Here is a 26090-nt window from a genome sequence, read left to right on the forward strand (position 1 = left end):
GGGCACTGCATCATATAAATGCAGTATTATCGTGATCGTTAACACATGAAGAAAAGGTGATCAGCCCTGCGCTTTAGGTACCAGTCCAGGGTAATATTAAATAAATATTACAGTGAAAAAAATCAGTTATATTACCTTACCATAAAGTCAACAATGATTTTAATATACAAAATAGAATGAATATTGATAATGGAGAGTAGTGGTGTGGCATTCTATCCTGTCTGCCAAGCCCTGCAAGCGTTGTGATGGTGAGAAGGTTAGAAAGTAAATATAGCTTGAATTGGCACACACCAATTCAGTGATCGCCCGACACATCTAACATAAAGTTTTATTGAGAGATATAATTTATTGATAAGATATGTTTCCTTTATTTTTTGTTATGCCGAGGATCTGCAATGTTAATCCGGATTAGCGTTGTTACGCAAGTGCAATCAAACCAAATTAGTTTGTGTTTAACTATAGTGCTCCTGTACCCTGGCCTCTTCTTGGGGCCATAAAATGTTATCAAACGTGTATTATAATACATGGTTAACTCCTTTATGAGGCTAGGATAATCCAGTTATGAATCAACATTGCAACATCAATTAGTCGGATAAGGTTCATTGGTGAATTGTTGTAAGTCCACGAATGCCAGGACAGGGTTATACTTCAACAAACTTATTGACACAATTCCTGGAGGTGCCACTGACTTACTAACTAATGTCTTTGCACACATTCTCCGCCTTTTCCAGGTTCATGCATCTCATACATACCCACCGATTATTTCGACTTCTAACCTGATTGCTTTCAAGTATTTGGCATACATGATCGTGCTAAGTTTTTTATACAAAAATAATTTATTCTTCTTCTTGGTCTGGTAGGTCTTGTGGCCTGTTTTTATGAGGGATTAGCCTTCTGGGTTGTCGATTCCCAGCTGTCAATCTATCACTTTGGTGGTCTGCTTTGTGGTCGGCTTTGGGGTTGGCATCACCATTGTCTTCTTCACTGTCTTCCCCACCTAACGACATATTCCATCTCAAATTCTCAGACTTCCATATTCTTCTTCATCTATGTTGAGATGTCCAAAAAATTATAAGAAAAATAACTCCTATAACTAGAGATAATCCAGATTTGTGAACATGTATATATTTGGACATACTCAAAATGTTGTTAATACATATTACAGTTACACTTTTTGACCTCTGAATCCAGAAAAAATTAATACCCAAGCCATAAAATCATAAATGATTTTCTCAGACAAAACACAGAGATACCTTTTGACATATTTTATTTTAATCTGAATAACATGTGTATTTGGCTCATATTGCATCAGCTTTATTTATTAAATGGAAAGTTTTCGCAACTTTTGCTGTTTTAACATGACCAATGCAGTCTTTAGAGAAAGTGAAGCCTGGTCTTAGGACTTTATGGGGCCCACAAACAAAATATAAAACGGCTTCTCCATAGAATTAAAGAAAAATTTTCCAAAATTTCCTGGCAACCAAAGATCCCTCAAAGAACCTGGATCTCTTTTTCTCCTTTATAAATTTGGCCCTGACTATAAAAAACACCTTGTCGTCTTTACTGTGAATGTTTTTACACTGCTTCGTATCTGTCTGCTATGCTGGTCAAGGTTGTGGAGGCTTTCAATTCAATTAAATTTATTTACAATTAACATACACATTACAAACATAAAATTTAAAGCGTATACATTAAAATATATTAAAATCGAAAATATGAAAGAATACTATTGCTAAAAGTGTAGAAGAATCCGGCTTCGGGAAACTCCTTCAGACACATGGAACAGATCAATATCCAATGAGATATTGTTCAACTTAACGATAGCTCTTCCTACAGACAAAACCATCGGCAGGTAGGTCCTGTATATAGGAATGTGAAACAATCTATGCCGACGCTGTCTTCGGTAACTATCGGGAAAATACAGACCAATGCTTAGGATAATTTCAAGATCATCGATCATACACGCTTCTGCATACCAGCCACCGTTATTTAGATGAATTGTAACGATAACTTTGAAAACTATTAAATTATCTTCTTCTTCAAAGCCTTATCGACACCCCAATGGTGCATAGGGCACTGCATCATATAAACGTATTGTCATCTGATCGTTAACAAATTAAGGAAAGGTGATCACCCCTCCGCTTCAGGTACCAATCCAGGGCAATATTGAATAAATATGTGAGTGAAAAAATCATTTATATTTATTCAACCATCCCTGGGAATCGAACCCTATATCTCCAGAATGGTAGCCGAGCGTGCTGACCATTGCACTACGGAGGCGTACGTTAATTTTTCAATTATTTTACATTGATATGACCAGCTTTGCATGTTAGAATTTCAAGTTGATTAGGTAAACTTGATCCGATTTCTGACGGATTTTGACAAAATTCTCAACATTTGTTAGCTTTGAACTGTTTTCAAAATAGGCAGTGGTGGGATTCAGCTGATACGCACGGGTTCGCTAGAACTGGTGCCTAAAAGCATTAGAGTTCTCCGAACTGGTCCTTAACCCTTTGTTGTGCCACAATATTCCGATTGAGATCATACAGGAGAAAATGACCAAGTGCATTTTTTTAATACTGTAATCATTGACTCTTTGATATCTGACTACCTTAATATTGCCTTGAAAAAATCCCAAAGGATTTCAAACTTGGAAGTATAATATATTGACTTGTAAAAAATGACTAATTGCATTGATGTTTATTTTCTTACCAAGCAAAAGTGACTTAAATGGCCCTCCTGAACATTTTACGTTTGGGTAGTTGGTCACTTTCTCCTGTACGACTACGATATGTTATCTTGGTCTGCCACGTTGTAAAAATATTTGAACCAGAAAAAATATTTGAAGACGAAGAGAAAAAAATATTGATTTAATAGGTGTCCCATTAGATATCTGGGACCCATTAGATATCTATATATATATATATATATATATATATATATATATATATATATATATATATATATATATATATATATATATATATATATATATATATATATATATATTGTTTGCTTTGAATAATAAAATAAATTTGTTTTACGGCCCGGTAGGAAATCTCATTTCTAAAATCTGGCCCAACTGAAAATGTTGGCCACCCATGTTCTACAACATTGTTTCATTACTTTAAATTGACTTTTAAATTTGTTCCTACCATTATATTTGGGGAATTCTCAGTTGTAATGTGAATAATCTGTTTATGTGCAGAATAAAAAAACAAATAAATAAATTTATAAAAAACTTTTTAAATGGGGGGAGGGGTAGTACCTTAAGGGCAAACCGGTTCTTGAATTTTTGAATCCCATCACTGAATAAAGGTATGAATTTTTTATTATTATTGATATGTGACTCATGTGTATTCATTAAAGTATACATACATTCATTAAAGGAAACTAATTCATTGATAAATGAAATTTAACTGAAATGTTTTATTACCAAAATATTATCTAGAATATACATGGAACTTGAACCGGTAAGATCATTTTGAAAGCAGTATTAAAACACAATTGAAATATATGATCCGTTATAAAATTAAATCATCTTTAATTAAAGTCTTTTACTGGATATAGCCTTTGCCCAGGAAGGATTCTGTGTCGAAAGGTTAGTATTATTATTTGAAATTTTATTAATACAATGGTTCTCAAACATTTGCAAACAGAGCAATTTGAAAACATTCAACGAAAATGCAGCAAAAAATTACACAAGTTAAAAAAGTTCTTTATGTTTATTTATTTGGCCACCCAGTGAAAGGATGTTTCTGCCAGTTTTCGCCAACATTCAAGCTGAAATCCAATTCAAACCACGGTATTGGAACTTATCTTTGTCTACATATTCCATCTCGATGTTATGTCGCCTGAGGTCTGGGCACTGCTCACTGCCGTGCATCTCTATAAGATAAAGTGCGTTACCACCATATTGTGAATGTGGAAAAGATATAGGGGGTGCAAACCATACGTTTTTTCAGTGTCCGCTCACAACGGAGAAGGAGAACTTTCTAAAAAGCTTAATCCTACTCCCCACCCAAGTATCCACCATTCTTTCCAAACCTAATTCTAAAATTGCTGTCATAATTTCTAAAATGATAAAGCTAAACGCATTTAAACTGTGAAATTTTTATTTTTATTATATTAATTGTTATAAACATATTCTTTTATTATTTTGTTTGTAAATTTACGTAACACATTTATCAGATCTTATTATTTTTCTTAAACTCTTGTTTAGGAAGAAAGATGTCCTTTATAAGTGAAGAGTATATTAATTTACTTTTGTGATTTTTTTCATGCCACGGAGAAAATCTATCAGCCTGTCATTAGGAAGCAGTGTAATGACATTACACTGCATTTTAATGTCATGTGTAATGTCATTTTGAATCAAACCCGGGACCTCTTGTATGGTAGCCAAATGTGCTAATCACTACTCTATGGAAGCCGAGAAATATATATTTATGTAACTCTAATAATAATAATAATAAAACCCTTATCCGCACCCCAATGGTGCATAGGGCACTGCGTCATATAAACGCAGTGTTATCTTGATAACTATAATAAATAGGCATATAAAAAAAAACACATGGTAAGAAGCATGTTTAAAAGAAACAAATGAGAAAATTTAACTGATGATACAAATAAGAAAATAAAACAAATGAAAATGATATGATGATGATAAAAAATGTCCCAAGAAAAGATCTTATAACTAATGTTTCAGGATTTTTTTTAACGTTATTGGAACGAAGAGATATTATAAAGACAAGGATAATAGTTTGGGATTCACTGGATATTAAAACCTTATCTGATTGATTTACAGCAGCCCTAGAAAATAAGTATACCACTTCAGTTTCGTCAACATCTTAGTACAGTGCTTCCTTGTGTTTTGAAGGACCACCACTTTGTGGCGGGTAATACTTTTATATTATTTTAAATATTTTTTTATTATTTTTTATTTGGGTTAACAACAGCAACATATGTAAAACAAAACAATTAAAGATGTACATTAAACAAGCCAATTATAGTTAACCACAGAAACATAAAGATCAGTACAAAATATTTAGTGTAGATCTAGAAAATAATTGAATATGTGTGTGTGTGAGTGACGGGTACGGTAGCCGGGTACATTATACGTTATTTCGGAAGTCAAAACCGGACTATCGATACTTCCACTTATTTATTTATTGAATTATTTGTATGAACTTTAATAATGTTCACAGACTAAAATGGCGGAAGACAGGAAGAAAGATAAAAAAATTGACATAGAAGAGAAGGAGGAAGAAGTGGACTACACACTGTCATCAGCATGGCCATTTATTTTGCTGGCCATCGGTGTTGTCACATTCTATTTTGTGTACAGATTTGATGGAGAACTTCCTACAGTCGTAACAGAATATGAAGCGGTAGGTACTACAAACACACAGAGAATACAACGTCAAACCATTTCATCTTTGCAAATAATCTTCGTCTTTTCAACCTTCATGAATCTCATCATACATACCCACCGATTATTCCAACTCCTGACCTGACCACGTATTAAAGATACTTAATCATGCCAAAGTTTTCCTTTATTTTCCTCTGCTCCTTTTTCCAACTACATTCGCCCCATAAATTTGTTTTCCCATTCTCTCCTTACCAATTTGTTACATGTGTCCAAACCATCTCAACACACCTTTCTTAACCTTTCCAGGAGTACAATAATTGATGTCCGACTTTCTCTGGAGAGTGGGTTTTTTTTTAACATTAAATATGTTTTTTTTTTAAATAATATCTTTGTATTATGAAGATAGAAGTTATATAAAAAAATTAAGCTCACCGTCTCTAGGTTTTATTTTATGACAAAGTTAAATACAACTATCCACAGATGTCATTACTATGCAAATTACATCGTACCAACTGACAGATAGACTTCGGCGTTGATTAATGTCGATATTCCTTTGAGGAAAATTCGCACCGACATTCATATACGTCCATACTCCCGGAAAGGTTTATTTTAATGCAAATACTTATCTCTAGCTCGCGTTCTTTCCTTATTTCGCCATTTGAACATCTATCATACACCGTTTTGCCGTATATTCTCCTGAAACATCGCATTTCGACTGCATTCAATCTACTTTCATCATTCTTTTGCCAACTTCATGCTTCACTTCCATACATTAGGGTTGGAACCAGCAATATTCATGTTTGAAATATTCATAATTTGAAAATGCTTATATATAAAGTAATTAGCCAGACTTGCTAAAAACTGACGTTATATTATATCTGGCAGTCAAGGCCGTTAAAACCGAGTTACACTATATTTTTTTGCAACATGTTTATAAATTGAAACATATTTTATTGTTTAATGACTTTATGGATAATGAAGGCAGGTTGTACAACTTTATTGCATATTATTCAAAGTTTCTTTAATAAAAAAGTAATGTGTTCGATATTGTTTGATGTGTTACTGTGTTTTAAAATAATAATAAATGGCTAAACTGATAAGCTAAATTTCTGGGCGATTCCAGGCTCCAAGCGGGGGCTTTTTGCGCCCGTTTGCTAATCCGCCACTGCATTTGTTGTATTTTTAAATGATTAAATTAATACCACATAATCTAAGGGGGATTAAATATACATTGAGTGGGCAATATAAAAATATTATTTCAGGAATTGATTAAAAGATCTTAGATTAAAGGAAATTAACCATAAATCAAAAATGGATTAATCCAATCTGTCAGTTTTTAATGATATTGTACTAGGTACAGTTTCTCCATATCTTATTATTTTTGATGGAGAATGTTATTTTGTTATGGTAACAGATATGTGTATAATTTAACATTTTTTCGACATCTCTATACAGATGAAGAAGAATATAGAAGTCTAGATATTTATTTATAATTTTTTATAAAGAAATAACCCACAAAGCCTCTTTTTTAAAGGGTTTGTATTCAGGTAGAATAGTAAGGATAGGGAAGGTAAATGTGAAAAATACATCACAGACGTGTCGGGCCGTGGTCCCGTGGTTAGTGTCGCGGACTCTTAAGTCAGAGTTTCTCGGTTTGAACCCACTCTACCACAATTTGATACCTATTTCTAATAATGAGCCACTTAGGCTCACAAAAATTGTATGAAATTGAAATATTTGTGTAAATACTAAAATCACAAAATTTCTTATAGATTAAACGATAGATTTCGATTTTTTTTTTCAAATAAAGGAATATCTTATAACCTGGCTAAAGTGATCACTTTACACACTTGTTTAACATTCACCATTCTATCCATTATTGAACATCCATATTGCTCTAATTTTTAAACTTGTAAATATGCAATGGTCTTGGATCATTTTCACATATAGGTACTGACTGTGGCGCCATCAGTTGAGAAATTAGTGAAGTAAACCAGCGATACTTCAAAATCTATTGAATTGTACCCACATTGTAATAGGGAGTACATTCTATATTATTCCCATGTACTAGAAGTAAATTAGGATACATTTCGGTACATTTCTAGAAATTAATTAAGTAAACCAGCTATACTTCAAAATCTATTGAATTGTACCCACATGTAATACGGAGTACATTCTATATTATTCCCATGTAATAGAAGAAATTTGGAATACATTCGGGTACATTTCAGTATTACAATTTTGTGAATTAATGATTTCTTAAATTCGTTTTCTAGGAGCAAGACCTGTCATTATTCAGCGGAGAGAGATCCAAAAACTTCTTGGCTAGATTGACGAGTATGGGCCCGCGAGTGGTCGGTACCAGACAGAATGAAATCCTAGCAGTCAATATCATCATAAACGAACTAATACTGCTTCAGAACAAATCAAACGAAGCGCAATCACTGATATACACGGTAATAAATTACATTAAATTTTTTTTTTATAAAGATCACAAAAAAATTGCCTCAATTTGCACAAACGATTATCAAAATATGGAGTGAAATGTTGTTTTACTAGGATTTTAAATTCAATGAGTTGTCCATATTTGGAATTCGGGGAAGTATAACGTCATATATCAAAAATCGACAATTTTCAGTTGTGCATGTTATCGGAATGCCCAGATAATGTACTATATCCCAGCAAAAGCGACATATTTTTAACTTAATATTTACTCGCTACAGGGCGACAGTGTTGTTTTTGCATTTTGAAGAAAAGGTATTGTTTATTTTTTTTTATTTAACTAAATATTTTTCAAATGGAGACATAACATTCAGGTTTTACCTAAAAAGATCTGTTGCACAGTTAAGAGTTCAATAAGTGGCTTTATATTTATTTTTAATACATTGTATTTATTTTTAACACAAAAATGATTTCTTGAATAATAAAGTTTTTAGGTTTATGACGTTGTTAAAAGGAGTGAGCGATATGTACAGAGTTTCGGTTTATTTTAATATTTAAATATTTTATAGATCCAAAAGGGGAGTGGAGCATACACGTTGGAGTATAAGCCGCGATTTACCAATGTGTATGTGGATATACAAAATGTCATTGCTAAATTAGAAGGTTCTAGCGATGAACACAGTATTTTATTGAACTGTCATTATGATTCGGTTCCTACAAGTGATGGTAAGTTTTTTTTTACTATGGATAGGTAAATTACAATGTTTCAGGAAAAAAACAAAGTATAGGATCACATGGCAAAACTCAAATGGCAATGAGCAGGACATATTGCAAGACAGGACCCCACATAAAAAAACCTCAATAAAAAGCTTAATTTCATATCACCAATAGATGTCTCTAGTGAAGTTCTAGTGATTCAAGAACAAGGTTTCTTAATTGGTTCATATATTTAGAACCTCCAAGAATTTGAGTGGTATGGTAGTCAATAATGGGTAGAATTGGTGAATGTTACACGTGTCTAAAGTGATCAGTTAAACCAGCCTATGACGGTTGTCAGCCCCATAAATGCCCAGACTTCCAAAAAATAATATGAATAAATTTTAGTAATCATTAAAAAAACGTGTTAATTCACAGCAAAATAAAAAAAATACCTGTTGTTTGTGGCAATTTTGGGATGCTTTGTTAAAAAAAAATATTGATCGCGACAGCAAATTAATATTTAAAATCTTTTCAATATAAAGTCTACATGGTTTAACAAAAATTTTACAGATCACTATAAACCGTAAACATTGCAATATAATAAACATCATTATGATTGCAGTCTCTCACTACAGAGGAAAAAATGTTGGTAGTTGTAATAACAAACTGAGGACTGTAAAACTCGCCTCTTACATGAGATGTGTTAAGATAAACAGGAAACAATTCTTATACATTTATCTATTTATTTTTTCCAAAGGGGCTTCTGACGATGCCATTACTTGTGCCGTGATGATGGAGCTGATCAGAGTCCTCTCTAAATCGCCTCGCCGCCTAAAGCACAGCCTCGTCTTCCTGTTCAATGGTGCTGAAGAAACTGCTTTGCAGGTAATTCCTCAACAATACCTAGTTTATTATCAGTTACAAGCTAGGACACAAAATGCCGAACCCTGTTCTAGTGGAATGGAAGGTTTGCTGATGACAGTCGACAGTCCGGCTTCTTCTGAGGAGTTTGACATAGTTTTCTCCCAGCAATGAGCAAATGCTGAGAAGTTCTTTATTGGCCCACAGTAGATTATTCCTCCTGTTCCCAACACAGATTCAAATAAAACATCTTTATTTAGTTAAAGAAACAAAAATCCACTTAACAATCTTAACCTTATACATAATAAGCAAGGCAAATAATAAATGCAATTCCCATCTAAAAAAAAATTGAAAATTTGTTTTACCATTCCTTCCTCAGTCATTCATTCCACATGCCAAAACCATCTCAACACACTTTTCCTTATATATTTATTTCATATTTTTTTAGGAGAACACTGATAACCTCACCGTTTATTTTGACTTCCTTGTCTTATTTGTTAATTGTCTGATTTATTAAACTTGTACATAATAACCGAGTAAAATAGTAAATGCAACTTCCATCTAAAAAAAACAAAATATCAGTTAACCTGTTCCTTTCTGATCATTCTAAAATAACACGTGATCTGAAGACCCCAGTTCATATTGGTATGGAAATCGTAGTACGCAGTTCTCAGCAAATACCAACTCGCCGCCAACTGAGTCATAGGGACACCGCGTCCGTGCCAACGCGTCGTCATGCGGTGACTGAGTGCGGTTAGCGGGACACTAGATCAAACGAAAGCCAAGTAATATAATTGCCTCGCTCTCTCTCTGTGATAATACCAAATTTATCAGAGTGAAAGAAATAACATGTCGCTAGAAGACAAAAAAATGATCATCCTGATATACAAGTTTGTAAATAGAACTCGCTTTTATCAAAAACAATATTTTATTTTTGATAAAAGGCAACAATCAGTTTAACAACTATTTAAATAAAAAAAATAAAAATATTCTTTGATATTATTTAAATGATTTAAAAAAAATATGTTGTAAGTAGCACTTATAATACTAAATTACTCTAAAACTATTATTTTTTGACATCTCATCGAAGATGAAGAAGAATATGGAAGTCTGGGCATTTACGGGGCTGACGACCGTCATAGGCTGGTTTAAGTGATCACTTTACACACGTGTAACATTCACCAATTCTACCCATTATTGACAACCACACTACTCAAATTCTTGGAAGTTCTATATATGGTCAAATTATAAGCTTAATAATAAAAATGAAAATGGTATTTTCTGGCGTTGTAAAGTGTGTAAAGTGATCACTTAAACCAGCCTATGACGGTCGTCAGCCCCGTAAATGCCCAGACTTCCATATTCTTCTTCATCTTCGATGAGATGTCAAAAAATAATATGAAAATAACTCCTGTAATTGGAGATAATCCAGATTTTGTGAACAAGTATTTGGACACACTCAAAACGTTACTCTAAAACTCATATTTGGGGGATTTCAATCCTTTTTTGAAATGTTTTTATTATTTACAAAAATACTTAAATTTCATACTATTTTTGTGAGCCTAAGCTATTATTAAAAATAAGTATCAAATAGTGGTAGAGTGGGTTCAAACCCAGAAACTCTGACTCAAGAGTCCGCGACACTAACCACGGGACCACAAACCGACACATTTATCTTTTTTCTTCAGCATCTATCAATATCAAACATAATGATATGTGTTTTAATCTGGTATCATTTTCTTTTAAAGGGGTCCCATATGTTCCTGAAACACGAATGGGCTCAAAAGTGCCGAGTCTTTATCAACATGGAAGCTGCTGGTCTAGGAGGCAAGTCAATGCTGTTTCAAGCTGGACCAAATAATTCCTGGCTACTTGATGTTTGTATTGTTTAACTCACTTATAATATAGTGTAAAAATGTCCTTTAAAATTTAAGTTTTACTAAGTAAATACCAATTTTTTTTAAATGTATTGTGACACGTGTTTCGATATTGATATATAAATATATTTTTTTAAAGTACTACACCAAAACGGCTCCCCATCCCCATGGGCAAATTATTGGCGAGGAAATTTTCCAAACTGGACTTCTCCCTTCCGATACGGACTTCAGAATCTTCAGAGACTTTGGGCATATTCCAGGTAAAGAAATGTTTTGTTATAATATCATGATTCCTTTTCTGTGAGTGGATCACTTAAGTGAGGCAGGTCTACTGATATAGATCTTTTGAATGATCGGATCTTACCCATTTACCAAGAAGAATATCTGAATAGATCTTCTTCCTGGCTCCATCCCAACTTATTATGTTTTAGACTGTTGAGGTCAGCTCTCCTCGTCCTCAGGTTTTAGGTCCTTCTGTCATGGGCAACATCTCAAGTGCATTTGAATCAAGTTTTCTTTCTGCAATATCCATGAATTCTTTGGTCTTCGAGGAAGATCCATGGCAATTGCCTGGTTCACAACATGTCCAAGTTCTCTGCGTCCTGCGTGCCCATGTCATCTCAACTGCTTTTCCTCTACCTTACTTTTGATGTCTGTTACATCCAGACTTCCATGAATGCGTGAACTTTTTATTTTATCTATAAAAGACACTCCAACTGACCCTCTATGCATTTGGATTTCAGTAGTTTTCTTAGTCCGCCTCTGTAGTGTAATGGTCAGCATGCTTGGCTACCATCCTGGAAGTCCCGGGTTCGATTCCCAAGGGGGGTAAAATAAATATAAGGGATTTTTTCACTGTAATATTTATTTAATATTACCCTGGATTGGTACTTGAAGCGGAGGGCTGATCACCTTTCCGTCATGTGTTAACGATCAAGATAACACTGCACGACGCAGTGCCCTATGCACAATTGGGGTGCGGATAAGGATTAAAAGTTTTCTAGGTGTCTTAGTCAATGACAAAGTATTTTGATTTGACAGGTCTGGATTTCGCCTACTACCGAAACGGATTTCTGTACCACACGGTGTACGACGCAGAAATCTACATTCCTGCAGGAAGTCACCAGCATTTGGGGGATAATATCCTCGCCCTACTCAGGCCACTTGGAAATGCACCGGAGGTCGAGCATGTAGATGTGAGTTAAAACATATTCCAACTTAATGTGTATTCCTTAATTTAAAAAAATACCTGGTTATGTATAGTTTCGGTGCTATACATTACCAGGTATGAATGACTAGATTCGATAGGCTAATCTTCAGGTCTAAATATACACTAAAACTGTTTATATTTAGACCTGAAGACGGAAGCATAGCTTTCGAAACTAGTCGTTATAATAAAATAAACCCAAGTGGTAATATACAAGTGTTTTTCTTTTACAGTTTCATGTATTTCCTCATTAATACCCGCCGATTATTCCGGCTTCTGACCTGACCAGTTTCAAGTATTTAACAAACTTAATCATGCCAAGTTTTTCTCAGTCTTTTACTGCTCCCATTTCCAACTACATTCAACTCATAAATTTGTTTCACCGTTCTTTCCTCACTCATTCATTCCACTTGACAAACCACCTTTCCTTATATATTTGTTATATTATTTTTTTTTAGGAGAACACTGATAACCTTACCGTTTATTTTGACTTCCTTGGCTTGTACATGTTTGCGTATCCTGAAGATGTTGGAGAATATATCAACTATACTGTTTTTACGCTATCAGTTTTCAGTATAATCGTTTTCATCATTCGTATGTCTGCCTGTAAGTATCAAACTTGAATTTTTTTATTATCAACAAATTTTTAAATAACAAAGCTTTGGGCGCAAAAAATACTTTAAAATTTTTGATTCACTTGGGAAATACCACTGTTTCTTCAAATCTATTCTCACACGTGTTTCGATGCACTCTGCATCATTTTTAACCACCATATAGGAATCGAAACATGATAAGGAATATATTGAAACACTTGTCACTTGATTTTAAGTATTTGCCAATTGAAATTTAAGCAAAAATGGAAAGATATTAACACAAAGTGACTGTCGAATCAATTGTTTCATTTCAAGCATTAAAAATATTTAAAATCTTCGAAACAACCAATCTATCCAAAACATTGAAAATGTGTTAAACAATTGACAGCAGCTGTCCGCCACAGGGATATTTAATATTGCATTAATTGTGACTTTCAACAAATGGCGCTGCCATTGTGGTAAAAAAACTCTTTAAAAAAAACATTATATGTCCTTAAAAATAAGACTTACAAAACACTCTCCTTACCATCCAATGTTTACTTTGTGTAATACCACTTTTATTTTTGTTTTTTTAAAAGTGGTATTACACAAAGTAAACAATGGATGCTAAGAAGAGTGTTTTATTAACCATAAAGTTATCAATGCTTTTAATATACAAAATATAAGATTTATAATTTTATTCATATAAAAAATAATGTGCATATTGAAATGCAAAGTTATGTTAAATTTTTTAAGTAATCTGTGGTTAGCTTGAGGAGATTTGACATTTTGAACAAACTAATACAGTAAAACCTCGATGTAACAGACCTCTTTTTAATGAACTTTGGATATAACGGACTAAACATCTAATCAAATGTAAAAAAAATTCAAACGTCCAGTTCTATTTTACCATAAACTATATTATACGCATTTTCGTAATTTTAGATAGTTGGTTATGAACAAATTTTTACATTTTTATTTTTATAGGCAAAACACATATCGCTCACTCCTTTCAAAAACGTCATAAATCAAAAAATTTGATTTTTCAGGAGAACGTTTTTAAAGTTTAAAAATATAACACAATGTATTAAAAATATATATCAAGCCACTTATTGAACTTTTTGATGTGCAACAGATCTTTTTAGATAAAACTTGAAGGTTTTTTCTCCATTTGAAAAATATTTGAAACATTTAAAAAAATAATTAAACAATACTTTTCTTCAAAATGAAAAAACAATATTTTCTGCCAATATGCCTCTTTTGCTGGGATATAGTACATTTTCTGGGCATTCCAAAAACATGCACAACTAAAAATTGACGATTTTTGATTTATGACCTTCTTGAAAGGAGTGAGCGATATGTGTCGCCTACTTTCAAAATCCGCCAGATCCATGTAAGTCGATTTTACAAAAAATGCAAAATTCTCCGGGTAACATTTATGTTTAAAAGATTTGCCTTTCTTTAGATAAAATATTATGATATAGAGAATTCTCCCGTTTTCCCATTTTTTAAGAAAATTTTCAGTATTAAAAAAACACGAGACACAAACCGAATGACGTCATCTTAATTTTTGACCTGTTCTCTATTGGCCGATATGGGTCAGAAGAAAAGGATTTGAGATACAACGCTGTTATTAAGTATTTTTTGGCAGGTTTTTCAAGTATATAAATATTTCAAACAATAAAACCCACAATTGGCAGTCCGATAGAGTATTTATTTTTAAATCTTATAAAATTGGATCTGGCGGATTTTGACACTAGTACACATTGAGTATATTTTGTGTATTTTTTTTACTAAGAAACTCATCCTCTAATATATATTTTTCTTTCATGTACTTTCTGCAATAACAGATGACGGCTCAACAAAAGGTATAAATTATTTATAATTTATTTAATTAATATTTTTCATAATTGATTATATGTATGACTGAGTTCATAATTAACATCATTTGCGCTGCTGAGTTTTTTTAACCTTTCCGGGAGTATGGACGTAAATGAACGTCGGTGCAAATTCTCCTTAAAGGAGTATGGACGTTAATGAACGTCAAAGTCCGTCTGTCAGTTGGTATAATGTAACTTGTATAGCAATGACATCTGTGGATATTTATATGTAATTTTCTCATAAAATAAAACCTAGAGTGGTGAGTCTTATTTCTATCTTCAACATTTTGAGTGTGTCCAAATACTTGTTCACAAATCAGGATTATCTCCAATTATAGGAATTATTTTTCATATTATTTTTTGACATCTCAACATAGATACTGTCCGTTCATATTTATTTTACCTTTGATTTATTTCATATTTATTTTATTTTGTTTTATTTATGCTCATATTTATTTTACCTTTGATTTTTATTTACAAAAAACAACTTTACAACTAGAGGTAAAATAACTATAGATTCACTGTAGATAGATGTCTCTAGTGAAATTCTAGTGACTCAAGTACAATGTTTCGAAATTGGATCATATATATAGAACTTTTATTCATTTGAGTAGAGTGGTTGTAAATCATGGGTAGAATTAGTGAATGTTACATGTGTGTAAAGTGATCATTTAAACAAGCCTATGACAGTCATAAGCCCCGTAAATGCCAGCACTTCCATATTCTTCTTCATCTACGTTGAGATGTCAGAATATAATAAAATTTCTTTCTTATTAATATACATAGATTTCATAAAAACATTTTTTATCATGTTTAAAGAACACGCTCCGCAGAGAAAGTCAGACATCAATTATTGTATTCCTGGATAGGTTTAAAATCCGTATTGTTCTTGCACTTTCTCCCTAATGACAATCTGATCACGAGACGAGCAATTCATGAGTGCTAAAATATTTTATCATTTTCTTTAAAATCCAATACATTTATTTTATTTTATGTATATTTTTATTAGGGAATTATACAGCTTTACAATAATTAAGCCAATTAAATAATTCCATATTTATCTTATAATTAGTCGAAAATAAAGAGATAAAAAAGAAAAGAGAGGGTGGGTGTGTGCATGTTTTATAAATAACCAATAAAATCTCACAACAGAGAAGGAGAACTTTCTAAATAGCTTGACGCAGGCAGGAATCCAACTCCCCACCCAAGTATCTTCCCTTCTTTCTGAACCTAATTCTGGAATTGCAGAATTGCAGAACACATTTAAAACTATGAAATTTTGTATTAGTTGTTATTATAAAATAATACTTCACACTGACAGAAACATCCTTTCACTGGTTGACAGCCAAATATTTTCTTTTAAAAAAAATAATAAAATAATAATAATATATATTTTAAATATATAAATAAAAATTCAAAATTATTTTAAAAACACCCAGTTTTCGGTAATCATTTAAATTAAATTAAATAATGCATATTTTTCACATCACACGCTAATTCTCGCTAGTACTCGTGAACTTTCTCAACAACCGCCTCTCCAAACCCAATTTATTTTAACGACCACCTCTCCAAACCCAAATTATTTGAATAACCAGCTTGGCATAGCCAATACAAACTTATAGCACCACATTTCTGATAATAAAGTAAATGTAAATTGTTGACAGGTCTCGGATTTGCGTTGATCGAGGTACTATTTTCGATAATGGCCCGGTTGGGCGGAACGCTTTTGGGCGTAGCTGCGTGTCTCCTGGTCGGGTACCTCATAGACACCATGGCCACGCTGACCATGCCGTGGTACTCCACATCCTGGCTCGTATTCCCCATCTTCTGGTGCCCTTGCCTCGCCGGCAGCGGACTGATGACCATCCTGGTTAGTCGCTGCAGAGAAGACAACGTAAGGAAATTCATTTATTTATTTTTCATCAAATACGTCATATAATATAATATGATCGATGATCCTGAAATTATCCGGAACATTGGTCTGTATGTTCCCGATAGTTACCTAAGACAGCGTCAACATAGATTGTTTCACATTCCTATACACAGGACCAACCTGCCAATGGTTATGCCGGTAAGAAGAGCTACCGCTATGTTGAACAATATCACATTGTATATTGATCTGTTCCATGTGTCCGAAGGAGTTTTCCGAAGCGGGATTCTTCTACACCTTTTAAGTCTTCTTGCTTACTTTTTATATATATGCCTCGAATATTGTTTATGTATATATTAATTTTTTATTGTTGAAATAAATTGAAATTGAAATAGGACGCAGAGAACCCGAGAACTTCGTAAACCAGGCAATAGCAATAGCAATGGATCTTCCTCGAAAGATATCTAGTGGAAAACCAAAAAATTCATGAATTGCCCAAAAACTGTTTGGAAACATAGATAGGACCGTAAAATCCAAACACAGAAATTTATCAAAATGTAACAAATACCTCTTTTCAAATCATTTGGATCCATCTTGGTTTTAATTTCAAATAGGGAAATAGTTTAAATATACTTTTAATATTACCATATTATATTCTTAAATAGCACTAACAAGAACATGTTATTTTTCAGCGTGGAATCCCTTTGAACTTAGTGACCCAAATGAACATGGCCGCATCCCAGATCCCGTTTGCTCTCATCCTGCTATTCCTCACCAAGGCCGGCTACCGTTCGGCATCTCTGTTTATGATATCCGTTCTATCCTCTGCTGTGGCCAACCTGATCATCAATTTGACTCCTCTGGCACGCACGGGTAAGGACTTTTGACAATTTTGAAAAATAAAAAAAACTCGAATGTTGGCACATTTTATAAACTTTATAAAATAAAACTTTGTACTTTGTTTTTAACCACTTTTCATTGGTACTTCTCTCTAACCGGTTTCGACAAGAACCTTGTCATCATCAGGGTTAAACATGTACATGTTTAACCTCGATGATGACAAGGTTCTTGTCAAAACCGTTTGGAGAGAAATACTAATGAAAAGTGGCCAAAAACAAGGTAATTTAATTTTTGAATTTTTTCATTAATTTATTTAATTTGGTTACAATAGTTTATTTTTTAAATTAATTAATATTTTAGAAATTTCTACATTGGAATTCTTAAATTAATTATGCTGTTTTCTCCAATAAAGAGAGGGATTTACAGTTGTTGTTTATTGTTTATGTTTAATTTCTAATGTCTTTGTATTCTGCTGATTTTAATTTTTGGTTTATTTCTTTATTTCCAGTTCACGCATACATATATGTGTACCTGATAATCCATATCCCGAACATTCTGTATCAGATGTCTATAGTCCTGATTCTCTATGTGTTCCTGATCCCCATACAAGGACGTTCGGGAATTATCAACGGGGATCTACGCATGGCAGCAATGTCGGCCCTCTTCTCTCTCTTCATGTTTACATTTGCTGTAAGTATCGCAATGGAAGGTGCAATGTAACGTTCCATGTTTACATTTACCGTAAGTTTCACAATGGAGGATGCAGTGTAACATTCCACGTTTCCATTTACTGTGAATTTCACAATGGTGGGTACAGTGTAATATTCCATGTTTGCATCTACTGTATCGCAACGGTAGATGCAGTGTAACATTTTATGTTTACATTTACTATAAGTTTCACAATGAATTATCAACGGGGATCTACGCATGGCAGCAATGTCGGCCCTCTTCTCTCTCTTCATGTTTACATTTGCTGTAAGTATCGCAATGGAAGGTGCAATGTAACGTTCCATGTTTACATTTACCGTAAGTTTCACAATGGAGGATGTAGTGTAACATTCCATGTTTACATTTACTGTGAATTTCACAATGGTGGGTGCAGTGTAATATTCCATGTTTGCATCTACTGTATCGCAACGGTAGATGCAGTGTAACATTTTATGTTTACATTTACTATAAGTTTCACAATGGAGGATACAGTGTAACATTCCATTTTTACATTTGCTGTAAATATCACAACAGTGGATGCAGTGTAACATTCCATGTTTGCTTTTCTGTGTCTTAATGGGGGAGCAGTGCAACATTCCATGTTTGCATTTACTGTATCGCAATGGTAGATGCAGTGCAAAATTCCATCCTTGCATTTACTGCATCGCAATGGTAGATGCAGTGTAACATTCCATGTTTGCATTTACTGTTACGCAAAGGGAAATAAAGTGTTACATTCCATGTTTACATTTACTGTAAGTTTCACAATTGTGGATGTAGCGTTACATTCCATGTTTGCTTTTACTGTAATTATCGTAATGGAAGATGCAATATAACATTTCATCTTTACATTTCTTGAAAGTATCCCCCAGGAGGCATGCGAAGGCATGTGAAGAATCATCACCTTTTCTTGACCACAGAATATTTTTATTACAGTTTGCTGGTAATTTAGTTGACACCTCTTTTTTAGATTCCTCTAATGACCTTGGTAAAGAAGTCGGAGCTGGTGTCCATATTACTTCTGATGTTGGCTCTCGGTACCGGCTTTGTATCAGTCACAACTTCCCTCGGGCAACCCTACAGAGGGGGAGATGTGAACCCGGCGCCACAGAGATACTGGATTATGGTGAGCAAAATATCCGTATGACTTGACCAAAGATGTTCTTTAACGAAATAATTATTCTTTTGATTAAAATATCATCTAAAATTAGTTAAAATTCAAAACTTTACATCCCAGGCGTAACATTTTACAGAGTTTTTCTTTCAAGTTTTCTTTTCAATTTATCATATACCTGATCTAGACAATCAATAAAATACGCGTGTAAAAGTTATGTGTTTTTTTTTATTAACAAAATACATATTTAAATAATACATAATAGTTGGTAAATATACAATACATTTCAAATATAACGTTTCTACCTCTCTAATAAAGTAGATACTTGTGTTTAGAGAGGGAGTTCGTTTTATATTTGTAAAACAGTAATAGTTATAATTTTATGACACAGTTTATTTTTATAACTCGGTTGAATTTGAAAGCCTTTGACGCTTCAAAACTATGAGTCATTATGATTTATTATGATTTGTTGGACTGATTTATACCACGAAAATCAATACGTTTAATGCGTGCTACTTTTTTCTGCATTTAAAAATTATGTGTATGTCTCGTTTTATTAAGTGCAAAATACTAGTGTGTGGTTGTTTGACAAACCATGTCACCTCCCCTCCGGATGGGGCAACAACTTTCGGGGATACTTATGGGGATGGGTTGATTGTTTCTAGTAAACAGTTACTACTTTCTTAACAAGATTTTATTGTTCCTATTAAAAAAACAGTAACTTATTTTTAAGCCATATTAAATTGGCATATAATAATAAGTTAAGAAGTCATTTAGATGGAAATGAGGAATTTTGGGTATTCACAGAGCTTATAAGCTGTCATTGGCTAGTTTGGGCGATAACTTCTTTTAAGTGAGACTGTCTTTTTGCTCATTTTCCTCAAATTGTCGGGTTGTGGTCCCGTGGTCAGTGTCGCGGACTCTTAAGTCAGAGTTTCTCAGTTCGAACCCACTGTACTAAAATTTGATACCTATTTCTAATAATGAGCTGCTTAGGCTCACAGAAATAGTATGAAATAGAAATATTTGTGTAAATAATAAAAACACAAACATTTATCTTTTTTTATATTAAAAATTAAAAATTATAGATTAAGAAATCTTTTGAGATGGCAATGTGGAATTCTGGGTATTCACAGAGCTTGTAAGCTGTCATTAGCTAGTTTACGTGATCACTTATTTTAAGTGGGACTGTATTTTTCTGAAATTAATAATTCCTCGACAATCTGACGATGAAGAGAATCTTACACCTGACATAATGAGGTGAGGTATGCACTTCGAAATGATTTTCATAAGATTTTTGTGCCTTGCAGCATTCTGATCGCCAATTCTTCAACGAGAGCCAGATGCTGAGGAGGCGCGAGACCGGATTCTTCGTGCTGAATCTGGACAGGAACAGCCCCCGGACGATCCCACTGGGAAACAGGAATATATCCTTCCTGGCTCCTGACTGCGAGAAGGAGTTGTACTGCGGACTTCCCTTGTACTTGGGTAGGATGGTCCCATGGAGGTAAGCCTACTCTCTAACTATCTTACTATCAAGCCGCTTCCCCGCAGGAGAATAGAATGCCATACCACTCTTTGCAAACATCCTTGCCTTTTCCATATTCATACATCTCCTCATACATACCTGCCGAATATTCCGACTCCTGACCCGACCGCTTTCGAGTATTTGAAATATTTGATGATACAAAGCTTTCATTGGTCTTCCTCTGCCTCTATTACCAACCACATTCACTACATTAATTTGTTTTACTGTTCTTTTTTTCCACTCATTCACTCCAAATGGCCAAACTATCTCATACACATTTGTTAATTTTATGATATTTTCTTATTATGGTTCGGATTCTTTCTTTTTATCACCATTCGAACATTTAACATATGACAAAATGCCAGACCCTCTTCTACTTATACTTATATGCTTGTAGTGGAACGGAAGGTCTGTTGATGACAGTCAACAGTCCGACTTCTCCTGAGGAGTGCAACGTGGTTTCCTCCCAGCAATGAGTAAATGTTGAGAAGTTCCTGATTGGCCTACACTAAATTATCCCTCCTGTTCCCAACAGAGATTTAAATAAAATATCTTTATTTAGTTAGAAGAAACTAAATTTCTCTTAATGATCTATAAACCTTGTACGTAATAAGCAAAGTAAATAATAAATGCAATTCCTATCTAAGAAAAAGACTCTTGATCTGAGCACTTTTAAGTTTCCTGGCCTGACAACATTAAAACACTAAATCCTTTGTCAGGCCGCGTGGTGTAGTCTTCCTTGGTCTTCCTCCGCTTCTCTTACCAACTACATTCACCTCGTAAATTTGTTTCCCCATTCTTTCTTCACTCATCTATGGCCAGTAAATGAATAAATAACATTATGACTTATTTTCAACAGCGCCGAGAGCAGTTGGATTCCGGCGGGAGCTCCAGAGCTGCCAAACCCGCCCAAGATGACCATGAACCAGACTTGCACCACCTCTCCTGTGGTCTGCACCCTCAATTTCCTCTTCAATGGTAAGTACCATACTTATTTCTGAGTGATTGATATTATTGATTATTGCTTTGATATTGTTGACATGATATTATAGTAAAACCTCAATATAACAAATCTCTTTTCAATGGACTTCAGATGCAACAGACAAAAAATCCAGTCAAATATAAAACAATTAAAAACGTCCCGTTAATATTATATATGCTTAAATTCGAGATCGAGATCGTCAGAGATAGTATGAAGCCACATGCGCATGTACATAAAGTGCGGCACGCAGGCATACTCTGAGAAACGGTGTATTGGTGATACTATCCCAAATTTTTTTAAATTGTTTTTTTTTCCGTTGCTGAAAATTAATGTTTTTATTATAATACTTTAATGTAAATTGTAAAAGTATTACGGAGGAATACAAAAATTCTGAACCCTTATCTATAATAATTTATATTGATATTCTCATTTTTTAAGTAAGCTGTAGTAAATATATATAACATCATTGGGAGGGGAAGGTTAAGAAGAATATGAAAGTCTGGGCATTTAAAGGGGAAACAAGCTGTCATAGGCTGTTTTTTTTAATATTCAATACTTGCCTAAAAAATTATTCCTGTCATGAATTTATAGTAAATTTAGTTTATATCATAAACATTATTAAGAAAAAATCTCAGCACTAAAACAGTAAAGACGCAATTATGTATTCACATTTTTGTAAAGACATTATTGTTTTATGGATATTTATTTATTGTTTTTTCTTCCCATAGGTCCTGACAGATTGACAGTGACATTTGCTCCGAGGGAAGGAGTGTCCGTAAAGGGCTGGAGTCTGCCTACTGAGCCCAAGGAATCCGGAGACTGGAAAGGCCGGCCGGCCTACTTGATACACATAGTCCGGGATAACAACACGGATGACTTCCCATTCACCTTGGAACTCAATGTAACCCAACAAATTTATTGCTATTTTTTCCTACTCTTGTCTCTTTCTCTGCATTATAATCGTCTCCACTAGAATCAACATCACACACACAAACACACCCTCTTACTTACGTCACACATGCACATATGCCATCTCAAAGATATGCATTAATTTGCTAGATTTGCACTAAATATTTTGTACTAATCTTTTTGTGTTTCTGTAGATAACTATAATTGGCATTATTAAATGCACAAAATTTTGAGTGTGTCCAAATACCAATAGATGTCTCTAGTGAAGTTCTAGTGATCCAAGAATAATGTTTCAAAATTGGTTCATATACATATATATATATATAGAACTTCCAAGAACTTGAGTAGTGTGGTTGTCAATAATGGGTAGAATTGGTGAATGTTAATAATTATAATAATAAAACCCTTATCTGCACCCCAATGGTGCATAGGGCACTGCTTCATATGAACACAGTGTTATCTTGATCGTTTACACACGAAGGAAAGGTGATCAGCCCTCCGCTTCAGGTACCAGTCCAGGGTAATATTGAATAAATATGAAACATATGGTGAATTTTACAGATGTGTAAAGTGATCACTTAAACCAGCCTATGACGGTCGTCGGCCCCGTAAAGGCCCAGACTTCCATATTCTTCTTCATCTTTGATGAGATGTCAAAAAAATTATATTATTTAATGTATATTCTTTTAATGTTTTATTTTAAATATGTTGCTGCTGTTAACCCAAATAAATAAATAAATAATAGTAATAAAATATGTTTGCCAGCCTCCATAGTGCAGTGGTTAGAATTTCTTCTCCTAACCCCTATCCGCACCCAATGGTGTATAGGGCACTGCGTCATATTGACACAGCGTTGTATTGATCGTTACTTACACACTCCTGCGAATCAGGGACCTTCCTTCACCTTCTAACCCTTATTCGCGCCCGATGGTGCACAAGCCACTGCATTGTATTGACGCCTTGTTATCGTAATTGTTGTTTACATGAAGGCAAGGTGATCACTCCTGCGATTCAGGGACCAGTCGGGGGTAATATTAAATAAATATTAGAGTGTTAAATCACTAATATTTATTTTTATCCCCGCCCCTCGGAATTGAACCCAAGACCTCCAGCACAGTAGCTAAACATGCTAACCATTACACCACAGAGACAGTCAATTGATACACTATTGATGTCTGATATAGACAAAACTAAATAAAATAAAAAAATTGTATTTTAAATATTAAATCAAACACTGATTTTTTGAGTCCACTAACTTGTATTTTATTTTTAAAAAAAACACAAAAATCAATTTTGTGAAAATTGTTTTGCCTAGTTATGGCATTTTCAAATGAATGTTTGATATTTGTTTGAAAATGCCATCACTAGGCGAAAGAATTGTCACAAATTTGATGTTATGTGTTTTTTTAACAAAAAAAATACAACTTAGTAGACTCAAAAAATCAGTGTTTGATTTAGCATTTAATACATGAATTTAAACAGAGTTCTACAAATTAAATGCCAAATCTATAAATAAATATACTAAAATATTGTGTTGCTATTCTATAGGTGCCATCTGAAAAGACCTATCCCATTGTGGACCTCGGTCTTGCTGGGAACCATATTCACCACGAGGACCAAAGGACTAGAGAGTTTGAGAACTTCCTTGCTGATTTTCCATCATGGACTCAGATGACTGGCTGGATCAGTTCTTACTCCGGATATGTCTTTTAATTGGAAGACGTTATTCTAATCCATCTACAAACAGCAGACAATTATCTAATCCATCTATAATCAGCAGACAATAATCTAATCCATCTATAAGTAGCAGAAGATAATCTAATCCATCTATAATCGGGATATATTAAATTTATCATTCTATAATCAGTATACATTAAACTTATCCTCCTATAATCGCTAGACATTAAATTTATCCTTCTATAATCAGCAGACATTAAACTTTTCCTTCTTTGATCAACAGATATTAATTTATCCCTCCATGCGTAGCGAGTAAACATTAAAAATAATTCTCTGTCATCAATAGAAATTAAACTTTTTCTCTGTAACTTGTCTTTATTTAACACTCTCCTTATCACTCATTGTTCACATTGTGTAATACCACTTTTAAACATCGTTTACTTTGGTATTACACAAAGTGAACAATGAATTAATAAGGAGAGTGTTATATTACCATACCACAAATTTAACAATGCTTTTTTTAATATACAAAATACATTATCTTTCTTGAATCAGTAGATATTAATCCAACACTTTTTGGTGTCAATGTGTTGTACGCAGAATTTTGCTATGCGTGAATTAGATACGATTTAACTCAGAGAATATTTGAATGTTTAGTACATATCGCTCACTCCTTTCAAGAACGTCATAAATCAAAAATCGACAATTTTCAGTTATGCATGTTTTCGGAATGCCCAGAAAATGTACTATATCCCAGCAAAAGCGGCATATTTTTAACTTAATATTTACCCGCTACAGGGCAGAAAGTGTTGTTTTTGCATTTTGAATAAAAGGTACCGTTTAATTATTTTTTTAAATATACTATATATTTTTCAAATGCAGAAAAAACCTTCAGGTTTTACCTAAAAGATCTGTTGCACAGTAAAAAGTTCAATAAGTCGCTTGGAGCTTATTTTTAATACATTGTATTATATTTTTAAGCTTTAAAAACGTTCTCCTGAAAAATCAAGTTTTTTGATTTATGACGTTCTTGAAAGGAGTGGGCGATATGTACCTACTTACATATAGCTTATAGTATAACAAACAGTTTAGACCAGTAATTTTTAAGGAACTCTCCACGATACTACTTTTATTACATTTATACCCAAAACAATACAAGTGCAATGCCTTCTCTATTATTTTGTCTGTATTCCGAATGTATCATTAAAAATTTCAGACATATTACCAATAGAAAATGATATAACTGTTAACAATTGTTGAACTATGTATATTAATATTGTATAAAAATATTTTAAATAAAATAAATATATACAGCATTACTTTGAGATTAATTATTGTTGACCTTTCTATAAATCTAACGCGGGACCTCCAATACGGTAGCCAAACAAGCTGACCACTGCACAACTAATCTGGAAATAAATAAATATAAGTGAATTTTCACTATAATATTTTTTTACATTACATTGAAAGAGGCGAAGATTGTTTGCAAAGATAACAGACATTGGTGTGGCGTTTTGTTCTCTCTGCCTACCCCTGGGGAAGTGGCGTGATGGTTA

The 26090-nt window shown here is 33.5% G+C and overlaps 2 protein-coding genes across 2 annotated transcripts; both read left to right on the forward strand.

Annotated features, from left to right (window-relative positions):
• Positions 1–4696: 4696 nt before the first annotated feature.
• Positions 4697–9513, forward strand: LOC148302082 (endoplasmic reticulum metallopeptidase 1-like). The gene is made up of 6 exons (XM_088272180.1): positions 4697–4895; positions 5205–5387; positions 7645–7824; positions 8380–8536; positions 9267–9394; positions 9466–9513. The coding sequence occupies exons 2-6, from the start codon at positions 5211–5213 to the stop codon at positions 9511–9513; spliced, it is 690 nt and encodes a 229-aa protein (XP_088128306.1). The 5' UTR covers positions 4697–4895; positions 5205–5210.
• Positions 9514–11175: 1662 nt separating this feature from the next.
• LOC148302083 (endoplasmic reticulum metallopeptidase 1-like) lies at positions 11176–25738 on the forward strand. The gene is made up of 13 exons (XM_088272181.1): positions 11176–11247; positions 11387–11507; positions 12289–12443; positions 12913–13060; positions 14877–14894; positions 16571–16800; positions 17469–17649; positions 18125–18306; positions 19295–19450; positions 20749–20945; positions 21826–21944; positions 22677–22849; positions 24406–25738. Exons 1-13 carry the CDS (start codon positions 11176–11178, stop codon positions 24568–24570), a joined length of 1917 nt encoding a protein of 638 aa, XP_088128307.1. The 3' UTR covers positions 24571–25738.
• The last annotated feature ends 352 nt before the right edge of the window (positions 25739–26090 follow it).

Source organism: Brachycentrus maculatus, unplaced genomic scaffold (genome assembly GCF_059751285.1).
Source record: "Brachycentrus maculatus isolate JH-2025_06_01 unplaced genomic scaffold, ASM5975128v1 h1tg000482l, whole genome shotgun sequence".
NCBI classification, from domain to species: domain Eukaryota; kingdom Metazoa; phylum Arthropoda; class Insecta; order Trichoptera; family Brachycentridae; genus Brachycentrus; species Brachycentrus maculatus.

What these genes read in the sequence shown, in the direction of transcription:
- LOC148302082 (XM_088272180.1), top strand. Translation starts at nt 5,211, where the DNA reads ATGGCGGAAGACAGGAAGAAAGATAAAAAAATTGACATAGAAGAGAAG. An exon ending in TCGTAACAGAATATGAAGCG is followed by an intron (nt 5,388 to 7,644) that starts GTAGGTACTACA and finishes TTCGTTTTCTAG; the next exon opens with GAGCAAGACCTGTCATTATT. An exon ending in TTCGGTTCCTACAAGTGATG is followed by an intron (nt 8,537 to 9,266) that starts GTAAGTTTTTTT and finishes TTTTTTCCAAAG; the next exon opens with GGGCTTCTGACGATGCCATT.
- LOC148302083 (XM_088272181.1), top strand. Translation starts at nt 11,176, where the DNA reads ATGGAAGCTGCTGGTCTAGGAGGCAAGTCAATGCTGTTTCAAGCTGGA. An exon ending in TCTTCATGTTTACATTTGCT is followed by an intron (nt 18,307 to 19,294) that starts GTAAGTATCGCA and finishes CCTCTTTTTTAG; the next exon opens with ATTCCTCTAATGACCTTGGT. An exon ending in CATTCACCTTGGAACTCAAT is followed by an intron (nt 22,850 to 24,405) that starts GTAACCCAACAA and finishes GCTATTCTATAG; the next exon opens with GTGCCATCTGAAAAGACCTA.